This window comes from Oncorhynchus clarkii, chromosome 6 (genome assembly GCF_045791955.1).
Source record: "Oncorhynchus clarkii lewisi isolate Uvic-CL-2024 chromosome 6, UVic_Ocla_1.0, whole genome shotgun sequence".
NCBI lineage: Eukaryota > Metazoa > Chordata > Actinopteri > Salmoniformes > Salmonidae > Oncorhynchus > Oncorhynchus clarkii.
The window spans coordinates 75,144,520-75,171,472 of record NC_092152.1 but is presented as its reverse complement, the minus strand read 5'-3'; the positions used below and the strand labels follow the sequence as shown (position 1 = coordinate 75,171,472).

General features: G+C 46.9%; 1 protein-coding gene across 1 annotated transcript in view; it reads right to left on the bottom strand.

Annotated features, from left to right (window-relative positions):
- The window catches only part of LOC139412443 (alpha-ketoglutarate-dependent dioxygenase FTO-like), a 111,692-nt gene extending 91,269 nt beyond the window's left edge, over positions 1-20,423 (bottom strand). Inside the window, exon 1 of the mRNA XM_071159232.1 lies at positions 20,382-20,423. Coding sequence (XP_071015333.1) covers positions 20,382-20,423 — 42 coding nt within the window. The remainder of the gene's footprint in view (positions 1-20,381) is intronic.
- Between the last annotated feature and the right edge of the window lie 6,530 nt (positions 20,424-26,953).

The following is a 26,953-nucleotide window of genomic DNA, read 5'->3' as shown; positions in this document are numbered from 1 at the left end:
CCTGTAGAACATCAGCCTCAAACAGGGAGACAGGCGAAAACATCAAATGCGCTACCGCCCCGTTTTCATTTGGCATGCTGTCGCAGAATGTGGGGAGTGGGTGTGGGGCGGCCAGTGGAAAGGAGGATGGCAGGAAGGCCAGGGAGTGCCTATTTTGGACAGGGGGAAGCGAGGGGTGAAGAGAGAGACCAAACGGACGAGGCAACAAGCCTGCTGTGAAGAGTAAGGAGCGGGTAGCCCCCTGGACCTCCACCCCCCAGGACCTCCAGCCCCCAGGACCTCCACCCTCCAACCCCCAGCCCCTCCATGCCCCAGCCCCCAGGACCTCCATCCCCCAGCCCCCAGGACCTCCACCCGCCAGCCCCAGGGCCCTCCACGCCCCAGTCCCCAGCACCTCCATCCCCCAGCCCCCAGGCCCTCCACGCTCCAGCCCCCAGGACCTCCACCCCACAGGCCCTCCACGCCCCAGACCCCAGGACCTCAACGCTCCAGCCCCCAGGACCTCCACCCCACAGGCCCTCCACGCCCCAGACCCCAGGACCTCCAACCCCCAGCCAACCAGGACCTCCACCCCCCAGCCAACCAGGACCTCAACGCCCCAGGCCCTCCACGCCCCAGCCCCCAGGCCCTCCACGCCCCAGCCCCTAGGACCTCCATCCCGCAGGTCCCTGGACTCCCGCGGCCTCACCCTGCCTAGGTGACTAACAGCACGTTACCTTATACACAGGGCATGTCTCTGACTGCCCCGAACCACGGTGAGAGCACACAGCACCTAGGTACCATCACACACACAATCCATCACACACACTTCCTTGCACACTGACACTGTCCCTCCCTCCCCCCTAGGCTACATGGTTGTTTTAACTGACATTTAGGCCCCGGGACATAATAAGCACTATCCATTCAAAGAAAAGCAAAACTTTAACTGCCTTTTGACATTTTGTTTCCGACAAATCGTGGCATAATGCATTCTCAGAATCCCACACACTGGTCAGCGGTCACTGTAATGGTTATGGATGGGAGGTGATAAGTGACTGAACAGTGTAATAAATGGTTAACTGATTGAAACATCTGTAGAGTGACCTGAGAACCAGGCCACACAGGGCAGTAATAATGTGTAACCCCACACCCACACACTGGACCAGGAGGTGGGGATGCATATTCATCTGTCTGGTTGGAGGACTAGCTGGTTACATCCTGATCAGATCAGGTGGTCACTGCTCATGCACTAAATAGTAGGTGTCAAATATAGTTTTTCTATTGAATATGTCAAAAGGTATTGCAATAGTACACAGCTCCAGTAGAACATGATGAGCCTCGATGCTCCTCCTGCCCAAGAGGAAAAGCTGATCACCAACATGTATCTTCATCTGTCCTCCCTCAGCAGCTCAACTCAGTAGTCTCTATCTCTAACACACGCACACGCACACGCACACGCACACACACACACACACACACACACACACACACACACACACACACACACACACACACACACACAGTGCAACGAGACACAGCAGGCTCTTCCTGCCCTGAGTAGATATTTTCAGTAGAGATCCATTCAGGTAGGTGATGAAAAATGGCCAACTAAAATGGCCAACTCTCCTCACTAATTGTTGTTTGGGCTGAAGGGGGACATTGTTCACTTCACTTAGCGGCAGGTCAGAGGGGGGTGGAATCATTCATGTTAAAATATGTCCATCCATCTATCTGAACACACTGTGGCCAGGTCATTTAAAGGGCCGGTGTGATGCTGCATGGAGCTGGGCCCGGGTAGACCTTTCACACCCTGTTTAGAACACAGATCTAATAACATTACCAGCACCGCAGGCAGGGTGATCACCAAGGATCATTATTTAAACACACACACACACACACACACACACACAAGCACAGAAACACACACACACTACAGGCCCACACACACACACGCACACACAGAAACACACACACACACACACACACACACACACACACACACAGAAACACACACACACACAAACACAGAAACACACACACACAGAAACACACACACACACACTAAGCACATACTACTATAGACAATCATACTGGTTGATGTTCAGAAATGTATACACACCCACAATGACAAGTACTTTATGGAAGACAGTCAAGTAGTTTAAACAGCCATTCAATTAGCCCTCTGTGTTCTCTCTGTCTCTCTCTCACAGTGTTAAACCCAATCCGTGACACAGCCACGGGCAGGTAGGTGTAACCCTGTCAGGCGTTAGGAGAAAGTAAAAGAGAGAAAGAAAGAGAGAAAGATGAATCACCCCAAAGTATTTACACATACACCTGGGGTAAGCCTAGACACTGACATCTTGGCACATACAAGGCCTGTCCATTTAAGTGCTTTTCAATGTGTCCATGGTGTCAACATCTATTTCACACTCATCTACACCTAGAAGGAGAAAAATATGTTTCCATGACCTTTACCCAAGGTGTCAAATCTGGAGAGGAGAGAGTGAGGAGAATGAGAGAGAGAGAAGAGAAGAGAAGAGAAGAGAAGAGAAGAGAAGAGGAGAGGAGAGGAGAGGAGAGGAGAGGAGAGGAGAGGAGAGGAGAGGAGAGGAGAGGAGAGGAGAGGAGAGGAGATGAGAGGAGAGGAGAGGGAGACCAGAACATATATTTAAAAGGTATGCCCTACCTTACATAAGCAGAAAAGTAAAGGGTGTTCGCCACTTTGGCTTTAATTGTTATTTTGTGGGCAGGCCATAACACTTCCATTACGATTATGTCGATAGAGAAAGCTTTTTAGTTTTCACCTACAAATGACAACATGGTTTCATGAGGTCAGCTGTTTTCCAGGCAGAATGGACCATTTTAACACTGACACACATTCCCTAGGTATTCAGACTCAGACACAGGCCAGTTTGTTGGGGAAGAGGTGAGGGAACGAGGGGGGGGAATGAGGGACGAAGGGAGGGGAAGGAGAGCATTGATTGAAAGACCGTGATTAGCAGTTTTCAGCAGGGTGCGCTGGGGCCATCAAGTTGTTCTGACAGCCTTGTCGCGTCCTGAGGTGCAGTCAAGGATAAGTCAGTGCTTTAGAGATGTCTCTCTCTCTCTGTCTCTTTCCTCCCTCTGTCTCTCTCCCTCTCTTTCTTTCTCTCGCTCTCTAGCTAGCCAGCCACACTTCTCTGCCCCGCCACAAAATCAATATGGCTCTGTAAAGTGCAGGCGGCCCGGGGGAGACTGAGGGCTAGAAGCGGGGCCAAGGTGTCCTCCAGGCCTGTCCCACGGGCCATGTCAAGGACAGACCCGAGCCAGGATACCGGAGGCTGAGGCTGGGGTCTGCCATGCCCCCTCTGCCCCCTCCTCTGTGTCCGCTCACTCGCCCATCACTCGGCCTGGAAGACAGGATCGATAAGCAGGTGGAGCATTAAATTCTCTGCCCTAGAGGATGTCCCGCTGCTGGGGCCCAGCCAGCCAAGACTCAGCCTCCTGCTCCCTCCTCCTGGAGGACGGACGGTCGGCCTGGTCTGGTCACACCTGAATTGGATGTTTTGTTCTCAGACTGAGAGACAGAGACTGGAGATCTCTGACAATAAACAGTTCAATCAATAACAGTTAGAGAAACATCTCTGCTGTGGAAGGTAGCAGCGTGGCCCACTGGTCACACAATGTAGCTCCTTAACAGGACACAGGTCAACAGAAGTCAGCCACGGGGCATGGGCCTGCTCAGGGAATTGGTCAGTAAGCTACCTGAACACTCTCCTACAGTTAAGACAACACAATGTGTTCATAGCTTTATTATGGACAATCTCTAAACCATAATAGAGCAAATAGCAAGACTACTTATTCTAGCTCGCTGTCAATAATTGTCCTAATATTGATACAGTGAGTGAAACAGATGGGTGATGTTGAGAGGATTTCAGTCATTCCGAGTGTCTGTGTGTGAGTGACTGATCACAGTGGAAGTGGCTTGTGTTGCTAATCCAGAATCCAGTGTAAGACAGAGTAAAGAGCCAGCTCTGTGTTCCATCCACAGTGTTAACAGCACAAACTGATCAACCCCTTCAGATGGCAGCTAGACCCCTTCCCTGTGCTTAAGGATCTAGACTAGATGATCTGCTGCCTGTCTGCAGCTTCACTGGGGATACAGATGATTTACAATCCAGATGGAGGCTAGGGCTAAATCAGGGTAAACCAGGGCTGATTGTGACATCTGAAATGGCATTGTATTAGCTAGAATCCATTTAGTGAAAAACAAGCATGTTTCCTTTCTATTTCCTCTACTAACCACTATGTACTGGAACAGTATGTTACTAATATCTGAGACTAAAGGGACAGACAAGAACACTTCTTAGGAAGTGATTCAGTGTTGTTACTGAATCACTACAACAGAACAAATCTAACCTATGTGTCTCAACTTTACGATTAAGACTCAGATTGCTATTGAATTACCGGAGAGATATTATTTGGGAATGTATTGTAGTTTTCTTCTCAAGACATCCCATCCATTCCTATTCACTGTTTATTTATTTTCCTTCCTTCACTCATTGTGAACCAAGGATAATATTCTACCAGGAATTGAACGTCTTAATCCTCTTTACACTCTTCCTAGTAGCCTGGATGGTGACAGATTAACAGACCGGACGTTTCCAAACCCTGGGGGGACAGCCTACTGCATGCATGGCTTTAAGTGTTCTGGAGGGTTAATATGAAGCCAGTAGAAAAGAAAGCAGTGGTGGTGGTACTGAATATTACTGATGAGTTCCAGGTGAATGGTTGGTACTGATGAGCTCCAGGTGAATGGTTGGTACTGATGAGCTCCAGGTGAATGGTTGGTGCTGATGAGCTGCCAGGTGAATGGTTGGTGCTGATGAGCTCCAGGTGAATGGTTGGTACTGATGAGCTCCAGGTGAATGGTTGGTACTGATGAGCTCCAGGTGAATGGTTGGTACTGATGAGCTGCCAGGTGAATGGTTGGTGCTGATGAGCTCCAGGTGAATGGTTGGTACTGATGAGCTCCAGGTGAATGGTTGGTACTGATGAGTTCCAGGTGAATGGTTGGTACTGATGAGCTCCAGGTGAATGGTTGGTGCTGATGAGCTCCAGGTGAATGGATGGTACTGATGAGCTGCCAGGTGAATGGTTGGTGCTGATAAGCTCCAGGGGAATGGTTGGTACTGATGAGCTCCAGGTGAATGGATGGTACTGATGAGCTCCAGGTGAATGGATGGTACTGATGAGCTCCAGGTGAATGGTTGGTACTGATGAGCTCCAGGTGAATGGTTGGTACTGATGAGCTCCAGGTGAATGGTTGGTACTGATGAGCTCCAGGTGAATGGTTGGTACTGATGAGCTCCAGGTGAATGGTGCTGATGAGCTCCAGGTGAATGGATGGTACTGATGAGCTCCAGGTGAATGGATGGTACTGATGAGCTCCAGGTGAATGGATGGTACTGATGAGCTCCAGGTGAATGGTTGGTACTGACGAGCTCCAGGGGAATGGTTGGTACTGATGAGCTCCAGGTGAATGGTTGGTACTGATGAGCTCCAGGTGAATGGTTGGTGCTGATGAGCTCCAGGGGAATGGTTGGTACTGATGAGCTCCAGGTGAATGGTTGGTACTGATGAGCTCCAGGTGAATGGATGGTACTGATGAGCTCCAGGTGAATGGATGGTACTGATGAGCTCCAGGTGAATGGTTGGTACTGATGAGCTCCAGGTGAATGGTTGGTGCTGATGAGCTCCAGGGGAATGGTTGGTACTGATGAGCTCCAGGTGAATGGTTGGTACTGATGAGCTCCAGGTGAATGGTTGGTACTAATGAGCTCCAGGTGAATGGTTGGTACTGATGAGCTCCAGGGGAATGGTTGGTGCTGATGAGCTCCAGGTGAATGGTTGGTACTGATGAGCTCAAGGTGAATGGATGGTACTGATGAGCTCCAGGTGAATGGTTGGTACTGATGAGCTCCAGGTGAATGGTTGGTGCTGATGAGCTCCAGGTGAATGGTTGGTACTGATGAGCTCCAGGTGAATGGATGGTACTGATGAGCTCCAGGTGAATGGTTGGTACTGATGAGCTCCAGGTGAATGGTTGGTGCTGATGAGCTCCAGGTGAATGGTTGGTACTGATGAGCTCTAGGGGAATGGTTGGTACTGATGAGCTCCAGGGGAATGGTTGGTGCTGATGAGCTCCAGGTGAATGGTTGGTACTGATGAGCTCCAGGGGAATGGTTGGTGCTGATGAGCTCCAGGTGAATGGTTGGTACTGATGAGCTCCAGGTGAATGGTTGGTACTGATGAGCTCCAGGTGAATGGTTGGTACTGATGAGCTCCAGGTGAATGGTTGGTACTGATGAGCTCCAGGTGAATGGATGGTACTGATGAGCTCCAGGTGAAGGGTTGGTACTGATGAGCTCCAGGTGAATGGTTGGTGCTGATGAGCTCCAGGTGAATGGTTGGTACTGATGAGCTCCAGGTGAATGGTTGGTACTGATGAGCTCCAGGGGAATGGTTGGTGCTGATGAGCTCCAGGTGAATGGTTGGTACTGATGAGCTCCAGGTGAATGGTTGGTACTGATGAGCTCCAGGTGAATGGTTGGTACTGATGAGTTCCAGGTGAATGGTTTATACTGATGTGCTCCAGGTGAATGGATGGTACTGATGAGCTCCAGGTGAATGGTGCTGATGAGCTCCAGGTGAATGGATGGTACTGATGAGCTCCAGGTGAATGGATGGTACTGATGAGCTCCAGGTGAATGGTTGGTACTGATGAGCTCCAGGTGAATGGTTGGTACTGATGAGCTCCAGGTGAATGGTTGGTACTGATGAGCTCCAGGTGAATGGTTGGTACTGATGAGCTCCAGGTGAATGGTTGGTACTGATGAGCTCCAGGGGAATGGTTGGTGCTGATGAGCTCCAGGTGAATGGTTGGTACTGATGCGCTCCAGGTGAATGGTTGGTACTGATGAGCTCCAGGTGAATGGTTGGTACTGATGAGCTCCAGGTGAATGGTTGGTACTGATGAGCTCCAGGTGAATGGTGCTGATGAGCTCCAGGTGAATGGTGCTGATGAGCTCCAGGTGAATGGTTGGTACTGATGAGCTCCAGGTGAATGGTGCTGATGAGCTCCAGGGGAATGGTTGGTACTGATGAGCTCCAGGGGAATGGTTGGTACTGATGAGCTCCAGGTGAATGGTGCTGATGAGCTCCAGGGGAATGGTTGGTACGGATGAGCTCCAGGTGAATGGTTGGTACTGATGAGCTCCAGGTGAATGGTGCTGATGAGCTCCAGGTGAATGGTTGGTGCTGATGAGCTCCAGGTGAATGGTTGGTGCTGATGAGCTCCAGGGGAATGGTTGGTGCTGATGAGCTCCAGGTGAATGGTTGGTGCTGATGAGCTCCAGGGGAATGGTTGGTGCTGATGAGCTCCAGGTGAATGGTTGGTACTGATGAGCTCCAGGTGAATGGTTGGTACTGATGAGCTCCAGGTGAATGGTTGGTGCTGATGAGCTCCAGGTGAATGGTGCTGATGAGCTCGTGCCAGTGTGGGTCAGACCCAACTCATTTAGCCTAGCCTGAGACAGAAAGTAAAATGGGACTCAGTCACGTACGAGAAGATGTTGGCTGTTCCCAACTTCCCCCATCACCTCCACCCACACTGGTCTGAGGGAAGAGGGGGATATTGCCGTGGTTACTGTTCACACTCCTGCTAATTATTAGAGCCAATCAGAGAGGTTAACAGGGCGGAGCCTGAGGAGATCATGTTCTGGGGCATTTAACATCTGGCAGAGATGGAGGTGAATACATTATACACTGGCCTCCTGCAATCCAAATAAAACACTCTTCACATCTGAAGTGTACTTAGCACAGAGGGGAGGGAAGGAGGGAGGGAGGTCTGGCGACGAGCGAGCATCCCATATGGTGATGTCCAAGTGCCACCTAGTGAAAACCATGTGGCTCGTCCAGTCAAGTGACGGTCCTCCAGGATCCAGAGGAGAGGGGGTCTGCCCCAGAAAACAGCCCAGACAGGAGGACCCATCTGGACTGAGACAGCTCAGTCACAGGCCTAGCTACCTATGGCACAGTCCAACACGGTCAACGCTAAGAAAGATCTATTGCCACCAATGCCAAAAATTTGACTGGGGACCCAATACCACTAACCTACTTTGCAAGAACGTGCAAGTCAATTTGCAACTGTTATGATTTTAGGTTATCCAAAGATTACAAGTTAATTAAATCTCCAGTAGTATGGTCATTGTTTCTAGCCCTGCTGTTGGTCCTGGCTGCTACGCTGTGTTTGTTGTGATGGAGAAACAGATGTGTGTCTATGACTGTGTTTAGTAGCTATGGGCCATCCCCTCCCATCATTAGTGGAGCTAGAAATCACAGCCCTCCCCGTGCCCAGAGGTGAGAGAGATGAGAGTGGAGGTGAGCCTGAAATAATGCTGATGTCCCCCAGGGTCAGACCTCCATTATGGCCGCTTCAAAAACTATTAATCTGGCTTGTAGTCACTGGCCTAGAAATAATTACTTAATCTAACCTATGTAATACAGCATGACCAGCAGTCCAGTCAGGTCCAATTGGGTGGGAGAGAGAGAGGGGTGGGGGAGAGAGGTTGGGGCAGAGGGGAGAGAGGGGGAAGGGGGAGAGAAAGCCACAAATTACAGGCCCGTCTCTGCTGCTACTAGGTGACTGATGTACCACTCACCATCTGGATATGGCCTTTACACTAACACTGATTTAGACACACACACACACAGGTCAGGTGAGCCAAGGCACACACACAACATTTACTTTTTTTGCAATGTGGTCACAATATACTCAGCAATCCCTAAACAGGGTCTGACTACAACAACTTACTAAAGATAACACCCATTCCAACCACTAATCACTAAAGTGAAACAGCCAGGGAACGGAGTCCAGTATATTCACTCTAACCAACCAAAACAACACACCAAACGGAACCCCCAACGTCCTAAGTAGTAGACCAGAGCTCTATGGGCCCTGGTCAAAAGTAGTGCGCTATAGGGTGCCATTTGGGACACAACCAGAGTTTTGTTCTATCTAGTGTGAGGTCAGACAGACGTCCACCTCTCTAACCACTGCCCAACACTGCCACCTAGAGATGTAGGAGAAACTGCTAGAGTCATCACCAACACCACTATGATGGTGAAATAAACCAGCACAACATCTCACACACACACACACACACACACACCATAAAATTCAGTGCAGTCCGTCTCCATAAATGTCACAGTGAAGTATGGAATGACATGAATAAATACAACAACCATGAGTCTCCAGTCAGTCAGTGGAGGCATGGCTACATCGCTGGCTGTCACAGATGGGATCCCAGGTGGAGATTTAATTAGTTAGGGTTGAAGTCAGTCTCCCTTGTTGTCTGGGGGTCCTCGCTCGGCACGCGCTACTGTAAACATGCTCTATATCCTAATCAGGTGTCACCGCCACGTTTGATCAGTCTGCTAAAACTTGTCAGAAATCCCCGGCAGAGAGAGAGGGGAGGGGGGAGGAGGGAGGGAGGAGGGGGGGGGACAGAGGGAAGGAGCGGGGAGAACAAAAGGAAGGAGCTGTCAGAGGGAGAGAGAGGGGGGAGACAGAGGAGAGTTTGCCCATTAGCAGCATTCTCCATCTCTCTCCGGCTGCCCATAGTGAGGAGTCCCCTGGTGACAGACAGCTCCAGGTCTCTGCTATACAACACAGGGACTTCACTTCTCTTCACCACCGTCAGCACTATACACACTAACACAGCTGATCACTAGAACAACTACTCCAGCTAAACACTCAAGTAGTAAACTAGTTTCTGTTGTTTACCCAAAAAAATGAGATAAGCCTACAAGCTGCACCCCTTTTTGGTTTCTGCAAACACTTTCAATAGTGGGTCTCTTTCTTTAAAAGCACCAAATCAGAGACAGACACCTCCCCTCCTCCCCTCCAGAATGAGAGAAGGGAGAAGACAGCAGGCAGTGGAGTTGGTATAGGAACACACGCTCCATTAGATACTGCTTACCTTTTATTTATGTTGATATTGAATACATTAGCCGATTGAACCTCCTAAGAACACTGCAGAGTGACAAGCCGGAATCCGTCTTTGCAACTACCATGGCAACGGAGATTACCACAAATAGAAAAAAAATAGAAAACCTCTGAATAGAACGATACATAAATTAATTAAAGGACACAAAAACAAGCAGAGAATTAAAGTTAGAACATCTGTCAGAGACTTAGCTTCCCATCCTAATACCAGTGTTAGAACATTTATACCCTTGAAGTGAATGATCCCTTCTTTAATTGACAGTCAAGGAAAAGTGGTTGCAGCAGCATCCTGTAGCCGCTGATAAGAAAGCTTTCCCCCTCTCTCCCCCCCCCTCTCCCCCCCAAAAAACAGTTTAAAGAACCTTGGCACTAATCCCTATTGTCATCCCAGTGCAGTGGAAGGACTTACAAATAGCGATAACTCGACAGAGGCTGTCTGTTCCTGAGGAGTTAGGGACAGGGTAGCGGTCGCATGCTGGAGAATCAGTCACTTAGATTAATACAATCCACACGCGGCGTCAGTCAGGCATGACACTAGACTGTCACTGCATTTACATCCCAGTCCATCCCTACCGTTCTATATGACAATGTGTTTAAGAAGGTCCGCTCACATCACAAAGAGCCTCTCTCTCTCTGTGTGTTGGTGGATAACACTCCCAGTCATATGATGTGCTTTACTGGTGATCCTGGAAACAACAACTTTGCAAAGCTCTGTATCACAATTTTTACATACGGAATGGGTGCCACTGTCACTCACACAAGTAGGCCAAACACACACACACACACACACACACACACACACACACACACACACACACACACACACACACACACACACACACACACACACACACACACACACACACACGCACACGCACACTCAAGCATGTAAACTTGTAGAAACAGTTGTTTATTGTGATAGGAATAGGAGTTATTTTGCTAAAGCTTGCTTTGAGAGCATATGGGCAGAACACAAAGAGAACACCTAGACTAAACAGATGAGCTACAGAAGAGGACTAATCTAACCAAAAACTCCACAGATTATCAAAAACAAACAGCAACGATACTGATCAAACCACAAATAAAATGGTAAGACTATTGTGGCAGAATACAAGGCTAATAGATGGCATCTCAGCCACTGCTGAGCCTCAGTGTTCAGGCTGTACGCCTGTGTGACTCCTCCACTTCAGCAGTCCTGAGACAAATGACAGTGGCTGCCCTCGACATTGCATGGCCAGGGCACGCATGACACTAGGGCTGACAACTGAACACACACAACACACCCCTAGCTGCCTTGATAAACACACACACAGCCCAAAACAGCACTGACACAACCTCTCTCCCTCCACCTCCCTCTCCTCCCACCTCCCTCTCTCTCCATCTCACAGGAGACAACCCTGACTTCAGGCCCTTACCCAGGCAAGTGGATCTGACCTGCTGCCCCCCAGTCAGCCTCATCTGAATACACAGAGACAGGAACAGGAGAGGAAAGGAAATCTGCCTATATTATGATGGGAAGAGAGGAGAAGAAGAGAGGAGAGGGGGGTGAGATGCCGTCAGGGGGCTCTCTTCTTTATGCACGTATGATCATGTGGTTGACAGCACCGGTGGGAAGAATTATGGACTGTTGAACAAAAGGTTGAGGTCTGGCTGGTTGGTGATGTGATGGTACCTGGATGGAGAGGCAGGCAGGCAGCTAGGCAGTGTTGGGGCCTGACAGTGGTGGACTTATGACAAGTACCACCACGCACACACACACACGGCACCTCCTCGCCATCCGCTCGCACCAAAGTCTGTCACTCAGAATGGGCCAAGAACGCTGCACGTTAGAGTGAGCGTGGGGGGCGGAGAGAGGGTTGAGGGGGATTCTGGTCAGAGGTTAAGCGCAGAGAAGACAGCAATGAAAGGCAACTGTCATGCACCAGCGCACGCTGAGGAGCACCTGTCTCATGGAGAACATGCAAAGAAGGAATGCTCTCCGAGTCCTGACAACACCCCTCCTCCACACCCCTATTACCATCACTACCCCACACAGAACACACACAGTACACACACAGTACACACACATAACTCAGCCCCTCTAAAACAGAGTGGCGGCACTACACCACAGAAGGCAACGCCTGCCTGACACCATGCCAATCAAACTGTTCACCCCTTCTCTAACATAGCATACGCATGACTAAAGTTAGCTGGGCTCATGAACAAAAACACAGGCTGAGAGAGAATCACTGAAAGATGAAGAGGCTACCTGGCTGGCATCAACAGGTATCATGGAATATCCAAAGAAATGATCCATCAAATGGTCTTGGCTTATTTTAAAATGAAATAAGCCCGTAATATCTGACGTCAAGTAGAGAAAGGTATTTTATGAATGGTGGTTGGTGGGCAAGGCAAGGTAGAGGCAAGGCACTCCAGCTGGCTAGGTTACACTAGGCTCCAGTGATAGGGGCAAAAGGGCACTACCATCCCTCTCCCTCCTCAGTCTCCCTCCTCAGTCTCCCTCTTCAGTCTCCCTCCCTCTTCAGTCTCCCTCTTCAGTCTCCCTCCTCAGTCTCCCTCCTCAGTCTCCCTCCTCAGTCTCCCTCCTCAGTCTCCCTCCCTCTTCAGTCTGTCTCCCTCCTCTGTCTCCCTCCCTCTTCAGTCTCCCTCCCTCTTCAGTCTCCCTCCCTCTTCAGTCTCCCTCCCTCTTCAGTCTCCCTCCCTCTTCAGTCTCCCTCCCTCTTCAGTCTCCCTCCCTCTTCAGTCTCCCTCCCTCCTCTGTCTCCCTCCCTCCTCTGTCTCCCTCCCTCCTCTGTCTCCCTCCTCTGTCTCCCTCCTCAGTCTCCCTCCTCAGTCTCCCTCCTCTGTCTCCCTCCTCTGTCTCCCTCCTCTGTCTCCCTCCTCAGTCTCCCTCCTCAGTCTCCCTCCTCAGTCTCCCCTGGGCAGTGTACTACAGTACTACATGCCAGGTACTTTCATTACACACGTTTATGGAAAATATCTTATGATGTACAAATTAACAGTTACAATTTACAGGGCCTTATGAAAGTGGCCTCCTGCAGTTTTTGTGAATGGAGGCTATTGAAGCAGTCATCAGAAGCAGATGTTGGCCAAGTCTAACGTTAGCTAACTGCTAGGTAGCTCAGCTTTATTGGAAAGGTGAGTCATTACAAAGGAAAATAAATTCACAAATAAACAGCCACACCACCAGCCCTGTAATATAAATGGAGCAGGTGGATTCATAGGGAGAGCAGGCCGTCTGAGAGCTACAATAGGTAGGCTAGCTTTACTGCTATAGGACCAAGAGCAAAAGAAAGTTAACCTACATGATGAACGCCAAAGACAGCCTTGAAAGAAGAGACTGCACCTCAAGTGTTGTCTAGTCACTGTCCTTGTGACAGATGGCATTAGGAAAATTAGATTAAATTAGACTGCTGCAACAGTCTTCTCGTCCTCTCCCTCTCTCATCGTTAGTCTCTGTCTCTCTCCACAGTGTGTGTGCCCCCCCTCCACAAATACGTACAGATTCAAATGAAAATAATGACCTCCCTAGATTGAAGCCTTGAGTGGCTAATGAACCCCCCTGAGTCCCCTCTGTCTGAGGTGAGCGGGTCATTCCCATGTTTATTTAGTACGGCCCCACCACAGCCACACACACACCACCTATTGATCAGATTGATTATTCCATGTATATCACCGGTGATAGGGCTCTGTGTGACTGATGAACTCTGGGTCACACTGAACGTAAACTCATTGACTCTGACAGCTGAGATGATCCAATGTCACAGCAGCTCGTTTGGGAAAATACGAAGACATCAGCAATAATATGCCAATGCTAATATGAACTGCTAGGTAGAGCTGATGATGACATGGGATCTGTCAACGGAGAGGGTCGCCCACAGCTAACAAGCTAACAGCCTGCTCAGAACAAAACCTGGGACTGGTGGTAAATTTGACTTCTGAAACTGAGCAACTAGGCTGATTTCTGCTGACAATCCAGTTAGGTATTACTTCAAATAAAATCATGAATAAATGTACCATTTGTCAATAGTAATAAAGTATGAATAAAGTTACTATGTAGAAGACACTAAATCTTTGTTCATCTGCCGGATGAGTTGAACATATTGTTATATGTTCATCCTTAGTGTTTTCAACATACACTAAAACCCCAATCCCTTTAGCCAAACCGTGTGGATGGACATGCTGTGTAAAGTGTCATCTATCGTATGGCTGCTGTGATGGCTAACATCAGGAGAGGAACCTCGGCTATATCCCAGTGTGCATCCAAAATGGCACCCTATTCTGTACATTGCACATTACTTGATATCAGGGCCCTGGTCAAACGTAGTGCACTATATAGGGAACAGGGTGGCATTTGGGATTAATGGTTTTTCATATTTTTTATAAATGGATAGCTGTTTTTTTCCCTCTAGATGTTTAGTAGGATCACAGATGCTCTTAAACACATACATGTCCGTGGGCCCTGGCAGCTAGGGGCGGCTGTAGACATGGGACCTGAGACACCACAGAGAGAGCAGCCAGGCCGGGCTGTAAAAGTTGATATCCTCCCAGATGCAAACCAAATGTAGACATCATGAACCTTTAAATTGTCCTACATTTAAAGCAGACCACTATAAAAGGGGGTCAGGATAAGAGAAGAGATCTGTATGCAGACACACATCTAGATCACTACACATGAAGAGCCATATTATATACTGCACCACTGTGTGGCTGTTGACAGGGATGTAGGACTACTATTACTGAGAACCCATATTTCAGATATAAACAGTTAGTAGTGTATCTAACTCCCAGAAAAGGGTACGATAGCTGGTTCCATGTCAGCGCCATTACTGCAAATAAAAATGTGCTATAAATTTGCTCTTTGTTGCCAACAGATCAAAGAAACCCTGTAGCTGGCAAAAACAATGGAAAAAACAATAGCAACCCAAGTCCCTCTTCCATCACTGACACATTGCCACTGCCAGGCATGTGGCTTAAAGGCTGTAGTGTTGGGTTGGGTTTACCAAGCTGATCTGTAAACAACACAAAAACAGTCCAGATATATCCAGGCTAAGCTCCAATAACTAAGACAAGGTATAAAGAGGTAAAGAAGGGGGGGGGGGGGGGGGGGGCTTATAGCCACAGACTAATCAACCCTCCTCGTCGTTCTCATATCGGATCAATGAACTACCCGGGGCCCTGGGCCCACTGCCACCCCACCGCACAGGCACTACATTACACACAAAACTTCATATTCATTCATTGATTTACTTTTCAGAATAGTATATCATTGAACTCCAATGGGACTAAAAACAGAGTCTGGGGCTGAGGTCAAGCCCACTTGCATGGACAGATGTTTGCACAATATTGATGGCCCAAGCAGAAATAAATGACTAAATATCCCGATCGATACCTAGTTTCCCTAGCCGGCCCTGTGCGACAGCAGATACATAAATACATCTTTATGGCTACAGGAATGGTCCCTAATGAAGAGTGGATAAATGCTCCCCTGAAGGTAAACTCTTTGATTAGCTGAGGCCAGAGGTGACGCCCGGTTGGTGAGGGAAGAGGCGATATGCTGACATGGAAATGCCATACCTTCCATTGCCTGAGGAGTCTACTGGTTAAGAGGGGCTAAGTTCCTGAGGGGGCAACAAGGATATGACAGGTCACAAGCCTTGAGCAGGTCGTTCTGTGCTACCTGACCTCCTTTCCATTTGTAATGGTAATAGCATAGGTCAGCAGCATTCTTAATCATACTCATAGTCAATAACACACATAATGTTTCAATTCTACATGTAGCCTAGCTCTGTTTTGACTGTATCACTGGGCTGGAGAGGATACTGTTGAAACAAATCCTCTGCATTTCATCTCCAGCCACCTCAAGCACAAAGGCCCTAGCTGTCAGTGGTTAAGACGTATGAAAGAGGGGACATGAGACTGTAATCAGGCCAGACCATCATCATCATCATCAGGAGCAGCAGTACTGGGCTCCAGCTCTCTGTCTCCCTCATGGTGAAGAGACAGTGGTGCTGATGACACTAGATAGAGGATCTGGATGGAGCTGCCTGCTCTTATTTAAAGCACAGCTCAATTACCCAGGACAACACCAAGCAGGCTCATCACTCAGCTTTCCCTCCACAGCTCTACAGTGACCAACAGGGCCATAAAGAGGGAGGAACCAGTTCATTCCCTGCTCCTTAATTAAATGAGAGCAAAGCTGTTGACTTCATTTCCCTCCTCTCCGTAAGCAGACCCTCCTCTTCCTCACCATCTCACTCAACAAAGCAGCCCCCACCCAGATTGAGCTGGCCAGCCCTCCAACCAATGAAGACCTCCCGGTCATCATCCCTGCTCGGCCCTAAATCAACAGCTGGATAAACAGCCTCCACGGTGGGTTAGTGCCGGTCCCCATGCAGTCACAAGAGGCCGAGGGCCGGGGGGCTCCAGGGGGCCGAGTCAGGAGCGGGATCGACACCTCAACAGCGATAAGTAATTCTGTGTTGGATTAGCAGCATGATGGCCTGATCAATACAGGGTGATACACTCAGGCCATTAGGAATGCAGGGAGGAAATGGCCCCCTCTGGTAATAAAGCAGGCCTCATGTCTGGCTGTTCCTTCATCAGATCTCTCCATTAGTGTAATGGTACTATTATCAGCCACAGCAAAATACCTATTTTACCAGGGAACCTTTTTTCAGCCGGACGGACCGGGTCGTGCTGGAGGGGGTCTGAGTCAGAGAGGGAGAGCCATGCAGTGAGGAGTGGAGAAATATCCTCTCTCTCTCTCGTCCTCCTTCCCCAGGCCCGGATGTAAATCTTTCTCTCCATCTGCCCGGCTCTTATGTATTCCTAAGTGTGTTTTATGTCAGCTCCCAACACTATTTCTCCATTATTGGCTCATTAATAGAACTAGCAGTGTGTTAGCGGTGGGTAAGAGGGGGGGTGGGGGGGTGGCCGCCGGGGCAGGGGAAAGGTGCTGAATGTGCTGAATGTGACACCCCCTCTTGCTAAAACAACCAGAGCTGACATGACAGCACACCCGGCATTAGTCGCCATAAATCGTTACCTTAACACTAATTCACAGGGTAACATTTTGTGGGGGGGGGGATTGATTAACTATGTCTGGATGTGTGGACACATAATCAGCTTTTACCTCTCTAGTTGTTCATTTAACAGAATTTCCAAGGGAAACACAAAACATTTTAATGAGTGTCGAGGAATGAAATACCCTAAAGAGCTTGCACTAGCTGCCACAACCAGAGGAAACCAATGAGGCTGATCTGAGCGATGTCCTGGGCTCAGCCAGGACCTCAGCACATCTGGTGACCCTATGTGGTCATTACTTAGCCTGACATTCCCCTGAAATATATTTCCACTTTTTCTCTTTTCCATCAACACTTTATACACGTCATCACATAGACAGCAGCTATCGTCAAAGACAACGTCAAGGAAGTAGGTTGAGGGTCAATTCCATTTATATTCAGTTAACGCAGGACGTGTATATAAAAATTAATACACCTTTATTACTAAAATAATAGACGAGTTTCAATCCATGAATTTCCTTTACAATAACCTGCTGGCATTAGTGAATAAATATGTTATTGATCACAGTATATTACAAGTAGGCCTATTAGTTAGGGCTTTTTAGTTGATGAGACAGAAAAACATGTTATTGATCACAGTATATTACAAGTAGGCCTAAAACATGAGACAGTGCTGCTCTCAGAAACATGGGTAATCCATTATTGTCCTGCACATTGTATTGGACGTGGTTAAATTGAGTCTGCCTTTTTAAAACAGGTTGGGAGTTATGTTCAGTAGGCCTTCATGATAAATAGCTTGCCTTCACTAAACTAGCAAAATGACAGGGGGAAACAACTCACTGATTGAGTCTAACTGCAAACACACTCACTTATGAGACTACAGTCACATCCCCACATCCCCAGTTATTACATATCATGATAAACTGAACCACTGCACTGTGTCCCTGCCCTATAACAAGCCACTGGGATTAATGCAGCTCTTCTAATTTGGGTCTGTTCTGTGGTTTTCCAGCCATTTTACCATTACAATACCCCGTCCTCATTCCTCAATCATCCTTTTATTATTTGTCTAAAAGAGGAAGCAGAACCATTAGCTAGGTCTGAGTCTGCTCTCTCTGTGTCTGTGTGTGTCTGCTCTATGCTGCCTACACCCACCTGGGGGCCAGCTGGAAAGCGTTCTCGCTCTCATCTGGTCACCATGGCCGCTCTCTCAGCTCTTCATAAACAGGAGGAACCACGTCCTACATAGTTTCTGTGCTGTCAGACATGATCCAAACACATGTGCCATGGCAGACTGTGGCGCGGCAAAGGCTGGGTGCTGCTGGGACTGACTGACTTGGAGAGAGCAGACCGGGGTTCAAATACTATTTGAAATCGTTCAAAAACTTTGAGTGATTGCTCTAGCTTGCCTAGAGTGCCAGATGGGTGGGGCTTGCAGTGTTAGGACTATTATATTGGTCCAGTAAGCCAGTCAAGCTCAATCACAGATAAAGTGTTTGAAACCATTTTGAATAGTATTTGAACGCAGGTCCGGATGAACTTGAGCAGAGCAGTCTGCATGGGCCCAGCAGTAGGGGTAGCTAGGGAGGTCTGGATGAGCCTGAGCAGAGCAGTCTGCATGGGCCCAGCAGTAGGGGTAGCTAAGGAGGTCTGGATGAGCCTGAGCAGAGCAGTCTGCATGGGCCCAGCAGTAGGGGTAGCTAAGGAGGTCTGGATGAGCCTGAGCAGAGCAGTCTGCATGGACCCAGCAGTAGGGGTAGCTAAGGAGGTCTGGATGAGCCTGAGCAGAGCAGTCTGCATAGGCCCAGCAGTAGGGGTAGCTAAGGAGGTCTGGATGAGCCTGAGCAGAGCAGTCTGCATGGGCCCAGCAGTACGGGTAGCTAGGGAGGTCTGGATGAGCCTGAGCAGAGCAGTCTGCATGGGCCCAGCAGTAGGGGTAGCTAAGGAGGTCTGGATGAGCCTGAGCAGAGCAGTCTGCATGGACCCAGCAGTAGGGGTAGCTAGGGAGGTCTGGATGAGCCTGAGCAGAGCAGTCTGCATGGACCCAGCAGTAGGGGTAGCTAAGGAGGTCTGGATGCGCCTGAGCAGAGCAGTCTGCATGGGCCCAGCAGTAGGGGTAGCTAAGGAGGTCTGGATGAGGCTGAGCAGAGCAGTCTGCATGGACCCAGCAGTAGGGGTAGCTAAGGAGGTCTGGATGAACCTGAGCAGAGCAGTCTGCATGGGCCTAGCAGTAGGGGTAGCTAAGGAGGTCTGGATGAACCTGAGCAGAGCAGTCTGCATGGGCCCAGCAGTAGGGGTAGCTAAGGAGGTCTGGATGAGCCTGAGCAGAGCAGTCTGCATGGGCCCAGCAGTAGGGGTAGCTAAGGAGGTCTGGATGAACCTGAGCAGAGCAGTCTGCATGGGCCTAGCAGTAGGGGTAGCTAAGGAGGTCTGGATGAGCCTGAGCAGAGCAGTCTGCATGGGCCTAGCAGTAGGGGTAGCTAGGGAGGTCTGGAGAACAGAACAGCCTTTACTTTTCCTCTATTTCTCTCCATCTAGTTGCACAATCCACAAACACAGCACATCCAGACCAGAACACACCACCCCTAATCACAGCAGGCCTCTTTGGCAGTGGGGTCTGCTACCTACTATAAAGCCTGGGTATGCCCAAAATGTCACACCTTTACTTTGATCAACTATTTCATTCTCAATCAGATTTTTACACAAACGCCAGTCAATGTCGTTACTATTCATTGTTTTGAACAGCATCCCAGGACAATCCAGCAGCCATCATAGTCCTTTGCGTTTGAGAGATGAGCCTATAATTATTACCTGCAATAGAATTGTACCACTCGCACAGCCAGAAGCTGCTCTCCTCCAACTCACAGGATAGAACACACTGCAGTCACTCACGCCCCCCCATACAATTATAGAGCAAGATTATTCTGATTTTGAGGGAGTCTGACTTGAAAACATTGAACATCTAAAATATAAGGGACTTTTAACATGCAACGTGTCTAAATCAATATTCAAGTCTTCACGGCGATCCAATCAGTTTATTGTAGCACAGTCTACACCCATGTCTAAACTGTAATACGGAAAGCAAAAACAGTGTAGGCCTATCTGTAACGATAAAGCTGTTAATAACAGCGATGCTCCATTGTAGGTGAATGAAGAGGAAACCACAATAAAGCCAGAAATCATGCAGGCTGATGTGTAGCTACATAGACAACTGCAGCTTTCCAGCCTTCAAAATGACCCAAGCATCACCGCATTTGGAACATAAAGTTCTGAGAGAACGAGTCCACTGTGTATTTGCCAGAGCTAAGGGAGAATAACGCTATGAATACCTTTCTTCTCTTCTCGCTCTCACTGCCACCCGATCGTTTCATGTTTCCTAGAGTTGTGTTTACACACCCGCGTTCACTGCAGCGCATTTTGGTAGTTGTAGTTCCAACAGAAGAATTACAACAAAACTTATAGCGCTATTAAATAAACAGGGCATATAAAATGAACGGGTGCCTGTAATAACAACCTAGCTACAAATACAGGTTATGAAAGAATACATTTCTGATCACAATCTAGTATTAATTTGCTTCGAATGAAAATGGAAAACGTCATATCCCGAAGCACGGAAAAGAGGAATTACGTTCAAGCGTAATTTGACTCAACCGGATGGGGATTCTTGCTGCGTAGTGCGCACAGCAGTTACAATAATACTAGATCTTCAAATCAAATGTAAGCCGTACCATCCTCACAATAACAGTCAGATAATTGTATACATTTGGTAAATCTTGCAGCTGCTCTTTTGATGTCGATGATCGCGTTCAGTATAAAATGCACACAGGTACTTCAGCAACTCAACATGGCAAAACAATGGTTTAAAACACAAAATAATACAGCACGTGGATCAAATAAAAACGAATAAAGTAGCAGAAATAATAATAAGGTCAACCTCAATGAAATTGAGACATTGATGAAACATTGTCACTTTTGTATTTTTGAATAGGCCTAGCCAAAACATTACAATGAGATTTTAGAAGAAATAGCAAAAGGTTTGGGAAGTTTGAACTTCTTGTTTTTTGCTGCTTGGGTTTTTTCTTGTGTAGCCTAAATCAAAAGGAGCATTTTGTAACTTGTGTAAAAATAGCAATCATACTTTGAACATGCTCCAAGACTCCAACACTGCCAAGACTCTTTCAACTCTTGTATCTCAAATCCAGGTGCTTTACTGTGAAAATATATTGGCTGCCTCGACATAGACAGACACACATCACTTTCTACTCACCACCAATTGTGAAAGCAAACCATAAACATGCTGTATACAGTATGGGAGCATTTATGTATGGTATCACATGCAGACAAAATGCCCTTTACCTTGGGTTCAACCAAGTACCTAGTAAATTACTGAGAATAGTGTTGAAATGTGCTCTGTCTGTTATTCTTATCAAAGACAGCGCATATGTGAAAGACATGTGCTGCTTCACACACACACACACACACACACACATACACACACACACACACACACACACACACACGCACACACACACACACACACAGGGGGGGGGGGGGTGGCAAGGTTGGAAACACCTGCTTTGTATTACCATTACAGACTTTGATCAGTGTCTTCATTAGTTTCCTTTGTAATCTCTTTCCTTTTATGGTAGAGCTGAACTAAGTGAACCGGGCACAATGATTTAACACATGTTCCATTCACCTGTCTTGTAAAAAGCTCAAAGCTGTCCTGCTTTCAAATGTGTTGGTGTCTCTGGCATCCTTTGGCAATAAACAGAAAATGGTTCTTTTGATTCCTATTTATAACCTATATTTCCTCTTTATCCCCGTTCTCTTCAGGAGAAAATCTGTATGAAAAATATATTTGGAAACACTTTGACAAAACTGGATCCACGTGCATATTAGAACATAAACATATGGGGGCATATAGGAGGGTTTAGGACAGAGCTAATAGAGAGAACATTTGTTATATGTGTTATAAATATCCCTTTTAACTGTAATGTCCCAAACCCCTGTCTTTCCACCATCAACCCAATCCATCATTATGTTCCTCATGTCTGTTAAACTACCTTTCACATACTACCCCTGTCAATCACATCTCTGGATGAAAAACATTTCAAAGACAAGCAGAAGGGATCTCTGACTCCACGTCAGAGTGTGTGTGTGTGTGTGTGTGTGTGTGTGTGTGTGTGTGTGTGTGTGTGTGTGTGTGTGTGTGTGTGTGTGTGTGTGTGTGTGTGTGTGTGTGTGTGTGTGTGTGTGTGTGTGTGTGTGTGTGTGTTTGTGTGTGTGTGTGGGTGTCACATATTTCTTTGTCAGATTGTCTGGAACAGCACATCGGGGGCATTGGAACTGATCCTAATGCTCGGGCACTTCATGGTAAAACAGACAATTTACAACCTCCCAACAATAACAGTGATTTGTCATGTAGCCAATCAGGGTATTTACTCCCAACCTCTCCTCTGATGTCCATCTCACAGGGTTCAGCACATGGGAAGGGCATCACTGTACACTCTCAGCTGTGGTAGAAAAAACTGAAAACTAACTTTGAACTCCTGTACCTCATCATACTGTATATCCCTCTTTTCTTTCTATGCTCTGGCCGATATGCTCACGATGGGATGGGGGATGTTTTCTGTTATTGCACATTGCATCAGCTCTGGACGACCCCTTTGACAAGGCTTATTTTTAGTGATATAATGAATGTATAAAAAATCTGGGTAGAAATCAAAGGTGAGGAAAGTGCTGTGCCAGAAATGTTAGTTGAGCATATTAAAGGAAAACAGAGACCATTGTGTGCTGTTTGTATTAAAACCAGAACTACCAACCCTCAGCTCTCCCTATGTCTCCCCACGCCTCAAACTATCATTTGGTCTGAAAAATCACAAATATACTTCAGTAGAGACAGGCTCCTTTGTGAATAATGATATGTTTCCTCAGTGGAGTTTTATATTGGGCCACCTACACGTTATTATTGCATTATCAAATTGTCCTTGGTTTCTAGAAGAAAGGCAGGAACAAAGAACGACTGGAAAAACTGCAAACAATATGCGTCCTGAGTTGTCCAGACTCCAGTACCATACGTGAACTTCACTCAAGGTACATTTAGGCATTGCAAAATGCATATTTCCCCACCACAACCTCCTGCCAGTAACTATCCTTAAGCATATTGTGGTGCATCCAGTATCCATAAAGAAGAGAGTGGTTTTTGATTTGTATTTGTATTGAATGAGCATATGGAGCAAGTATGTGCCTTCCCTGTCAATGATAAGCCTTAGGAAACTGCTATTTGTCAGTGCTATAAAGCAGATTGCTGCCCAGTGGTTTCAATTAACATCAAAGGACTCTTCACAGGCAGTAATAGTTATATCAAAACCTGAGATGTATTATTTAGGTTCCGCGCGGGAGTCCTCCAAAAGATTACGTCCCCTTTCAAAAGAGATTTTCTTTTCTTGCTGACTTTTTACATTCCGCCCTTTTCTATTGCTTTTCTCCCCTCTTTGAAGCAACCCCACATCACCCCTAGACAATCCCTTTGTAGCACTAGGGTACCTGGCTGGCTCCGACAGGGTGGCCTATTAGTTGGGTTACGTGTGTACATGAACAATACAGCGCCTGCGGCATACATTAAAAAGGGCATGTGGTATTGCGCTCTAAATTTGAATGGTCGGTAGCTAGTGTAGATAACGTGAAAGAAGATGGAGATATGGTATAGAGTGGAGGAAATATCTTCAGGCCTTTTCCTCAATATAATTCATGAGTTTATCCATGTTGACTCCATCACCTTCAGCACACAGTTGACCTGTGTTGACCAATCCAGGACATGTAGGAAAATTCTCATATTTCTGCTTCATATTAGAACAGTCATGTAAGAATAGGTCTACACAGAGCCATGTGTTTAGAGAAATGAATGCATACATTTTAATACATGGCTCTGGGCCTACGTATACCTCGTCCACTATTTTACTTTGCTCTACCAATAATACCACAGCTTCTATTTCTTATGCATATTGAAAGGGAAATGGCATCATTAAGTCCATGCCAGTAGTTGGCATTTATCTACCCTCTTGTCTTCATCATCATATAAATGAGAATGATGCTTGAACCCCTAAAGGGAGCTTGGAGAGGTTATATCTAAAGCTTTTCTCTTTGAATGCTTCGGTGGCCCTCCGTTAGCTGGTATGGTGTTAAAACCATCACTAACCTCTTGGCCAGGGCTTAAAGTGAAGGCAGGGCCCTATAAAAATGATTCACAAAGTACATACACCATTCAATACATGTTGATTAAGCCTCTATAAATGATCACATAGTGCCCGCAGGAAAAAAACGCCATTGGTTAGTGAACAGAGAGAGCGTGCAGCCCTAGTCTAAGATGTGGTACACTTCCCTGGCCGGGATCATTTCCAGACACCCGTACAGAGGAAGGGAAGCACTCTGCTATTGCTGTGATTTGAATACCATGATCACGGAACAGTTTTATAGGAAACCCATTAAAAAGTGAGGTTTGACATACAAAAGAGCCCCTGTTTAAATCTCACGCACAATGTCAGGCTGAAAGACATTATAAAAATGGTTATATACGGAAGCATAGCTAGATACATCCTCTGTGTATGTGTGTGTGTGTGTGTCCTTGTCTTGTGCTCTCTCATCTTGGGAGGAAATCTTTTGTGGGGGACAGAAGACGACTCCTTTTTTGGAGGGATATGTGTAGGCCTACTTTATCACTCACAGCCAACCTGGTACCTAGGCCTAATCCTGCGTTTGTTCAGTCTGACACAAATCACTATATGAGATTGTGCTTCACTCTAATAAAGATGTCTGTGTAAAATATGCTAATTATAATACATAGGATATAGAAAATATAAGAATTTCATTAAAACCAAATTAGGTCCAATGAGGTGGACACAATGCCCTGACGTGACCCCTAACCTTCCTCATCATCACTCGCATTACCCATAGAGTTATAGCCTCTGCGCAGATCAAACAGACCATAAGTGAACAATGGCTGAAATTGCATATTAATATGATATGTAAAAGTTCAACAGATATTGGGAGTGATCCCTTTGAAGGGGACTGTTTAACATTAGGGGATTTTTATTAGCGCTTTTCTAGTCTTTAATGTGCATGTTTTCCCCCTGAGTCAGGCAGTCACTGGGACCAGGTTTGGGTCTTATTGGTGGTTCTCTATTTTAGGACATGCTGCTCAGAGTGTCTTGGTATGCTTATAGATCAGTCATAGCATAGGCCTACAACAAGGTTGACTTGTAGCAAGACGTCTTCTAATGCTGTGAATTGTAGATTATGTCACAGATGTAGGATCTTAGTTTGGCCACCCTGTTGTAGGAGAACATTCCTGCATTGCAGGGCATTTACAACTTGTAGTGTATATTTGAGGTTTAAAAGGCTTCTGAAGTTTGTAATTTCCACTTTGAAATGTCAGACTTGATTTTCCCTTACGAAAAATGTATCAACCCCTACAAAAATTGTAATTAATTATAATCCACATCCTGTTTCTGCAGGATTATTTTCCTACTGTAGTAAACTGGCTCAAATTAAGATCCTACATCTGTATTCCATATGCTCTGTAAATCCATAGATAGTGAACAGTGGGTGTGAGACTGGCATTTTTGTGAGTTGACTTGGAATCTGACTAACACACCCATTGCATACTGAAATAATTTACAGTGAACTTTATTTATTCATATATTTTTAATCTTTCAGACATTGTCATTTGCGGAGTGTGCTTGGGGTGAAAGGTATATTTTACACTGAATACAGAGCTTCCTACATCTACGTAGTGACCACTTCACGTTCAGTCATATCCAACTGTGACCCCTCCTTCACGTTCAGTCATATCCAACTGTGACCCCTCCTTCACGTTCAGTCATATCCAACTGTGACCCCTCCTTCACGTTCAGTCATATCCAACTGTGACCCCTCCTTCACGTTCAGTAATATCCAACTGTGACCCCTCCTTCACGTTCAGTCATATCCAACTGTGACCCCTCCTTCACTTTCAGTCATATCCAACTGTGACCCCTCCTTCACGTTCAGTCATATCCAACTGTGACCCCTCCTTCACGTTCAGTCATATCCAACTGTGACCCCTCCTTCACTTTCAGTCATATCCAACTGTGGCCCCTCCTTCATGTTCAATCATATCCAACTGTGACCCCTCCTTCACTTTCAATTATTCCCAACTGTGACCCCTCCTTCACTTTCAATCATATCCAACTGTGACCCCTCCTTCACTTTCAATCATATCCAACTGTGACCCCTCCTTCACTTTCAATCAAATCCAACTGTGACCCCTCCTTCACTTTCAATCATATCCAACTGTGACCCCTCCTTCACTTTCAATCATATCCAACTGTGACCCCTCCTTCATGTTCAATCATATCCAACTGTGACCCCTCCTTCACTTTCAATCATATCCAACTGTGTTTATACATATCCAATAACTGTCACATCTGCCCGAAGTCAGGGGTTGAATTAGGAGTTGGTGGACAGATGAGCTGTACCCTAAAAATGTCAAAGATCGGTCCAATACCATATGCTGGCTCTCATACTAAGGTGATGAGTCCTGTTCCACCCTGTTCCCCCTCATTTTAACCCGTAACTTGGTCTAACAGTAAATATAATAATTTGTTAGTTGGGTGGAGTGGCCTGGTCTCTTTGCGCTGTGTATGAAACATATAGAGAACACTTCTCAGACCTTCCACAGCATCTGTTTAGTTGTCTGTTTGGATTGGCTTAAGAAAGGCAGCAGCTTCTAGGTATCCTAAGCCCATCCTAAGCCCAACAAAATACAACCACACATATCGATACAGTACAATGACATTAAAATGATTGAAGATGCTGCAAAAAAGTTTTAAAACGCATTCCCATTGTGGTCCTCTTGAAA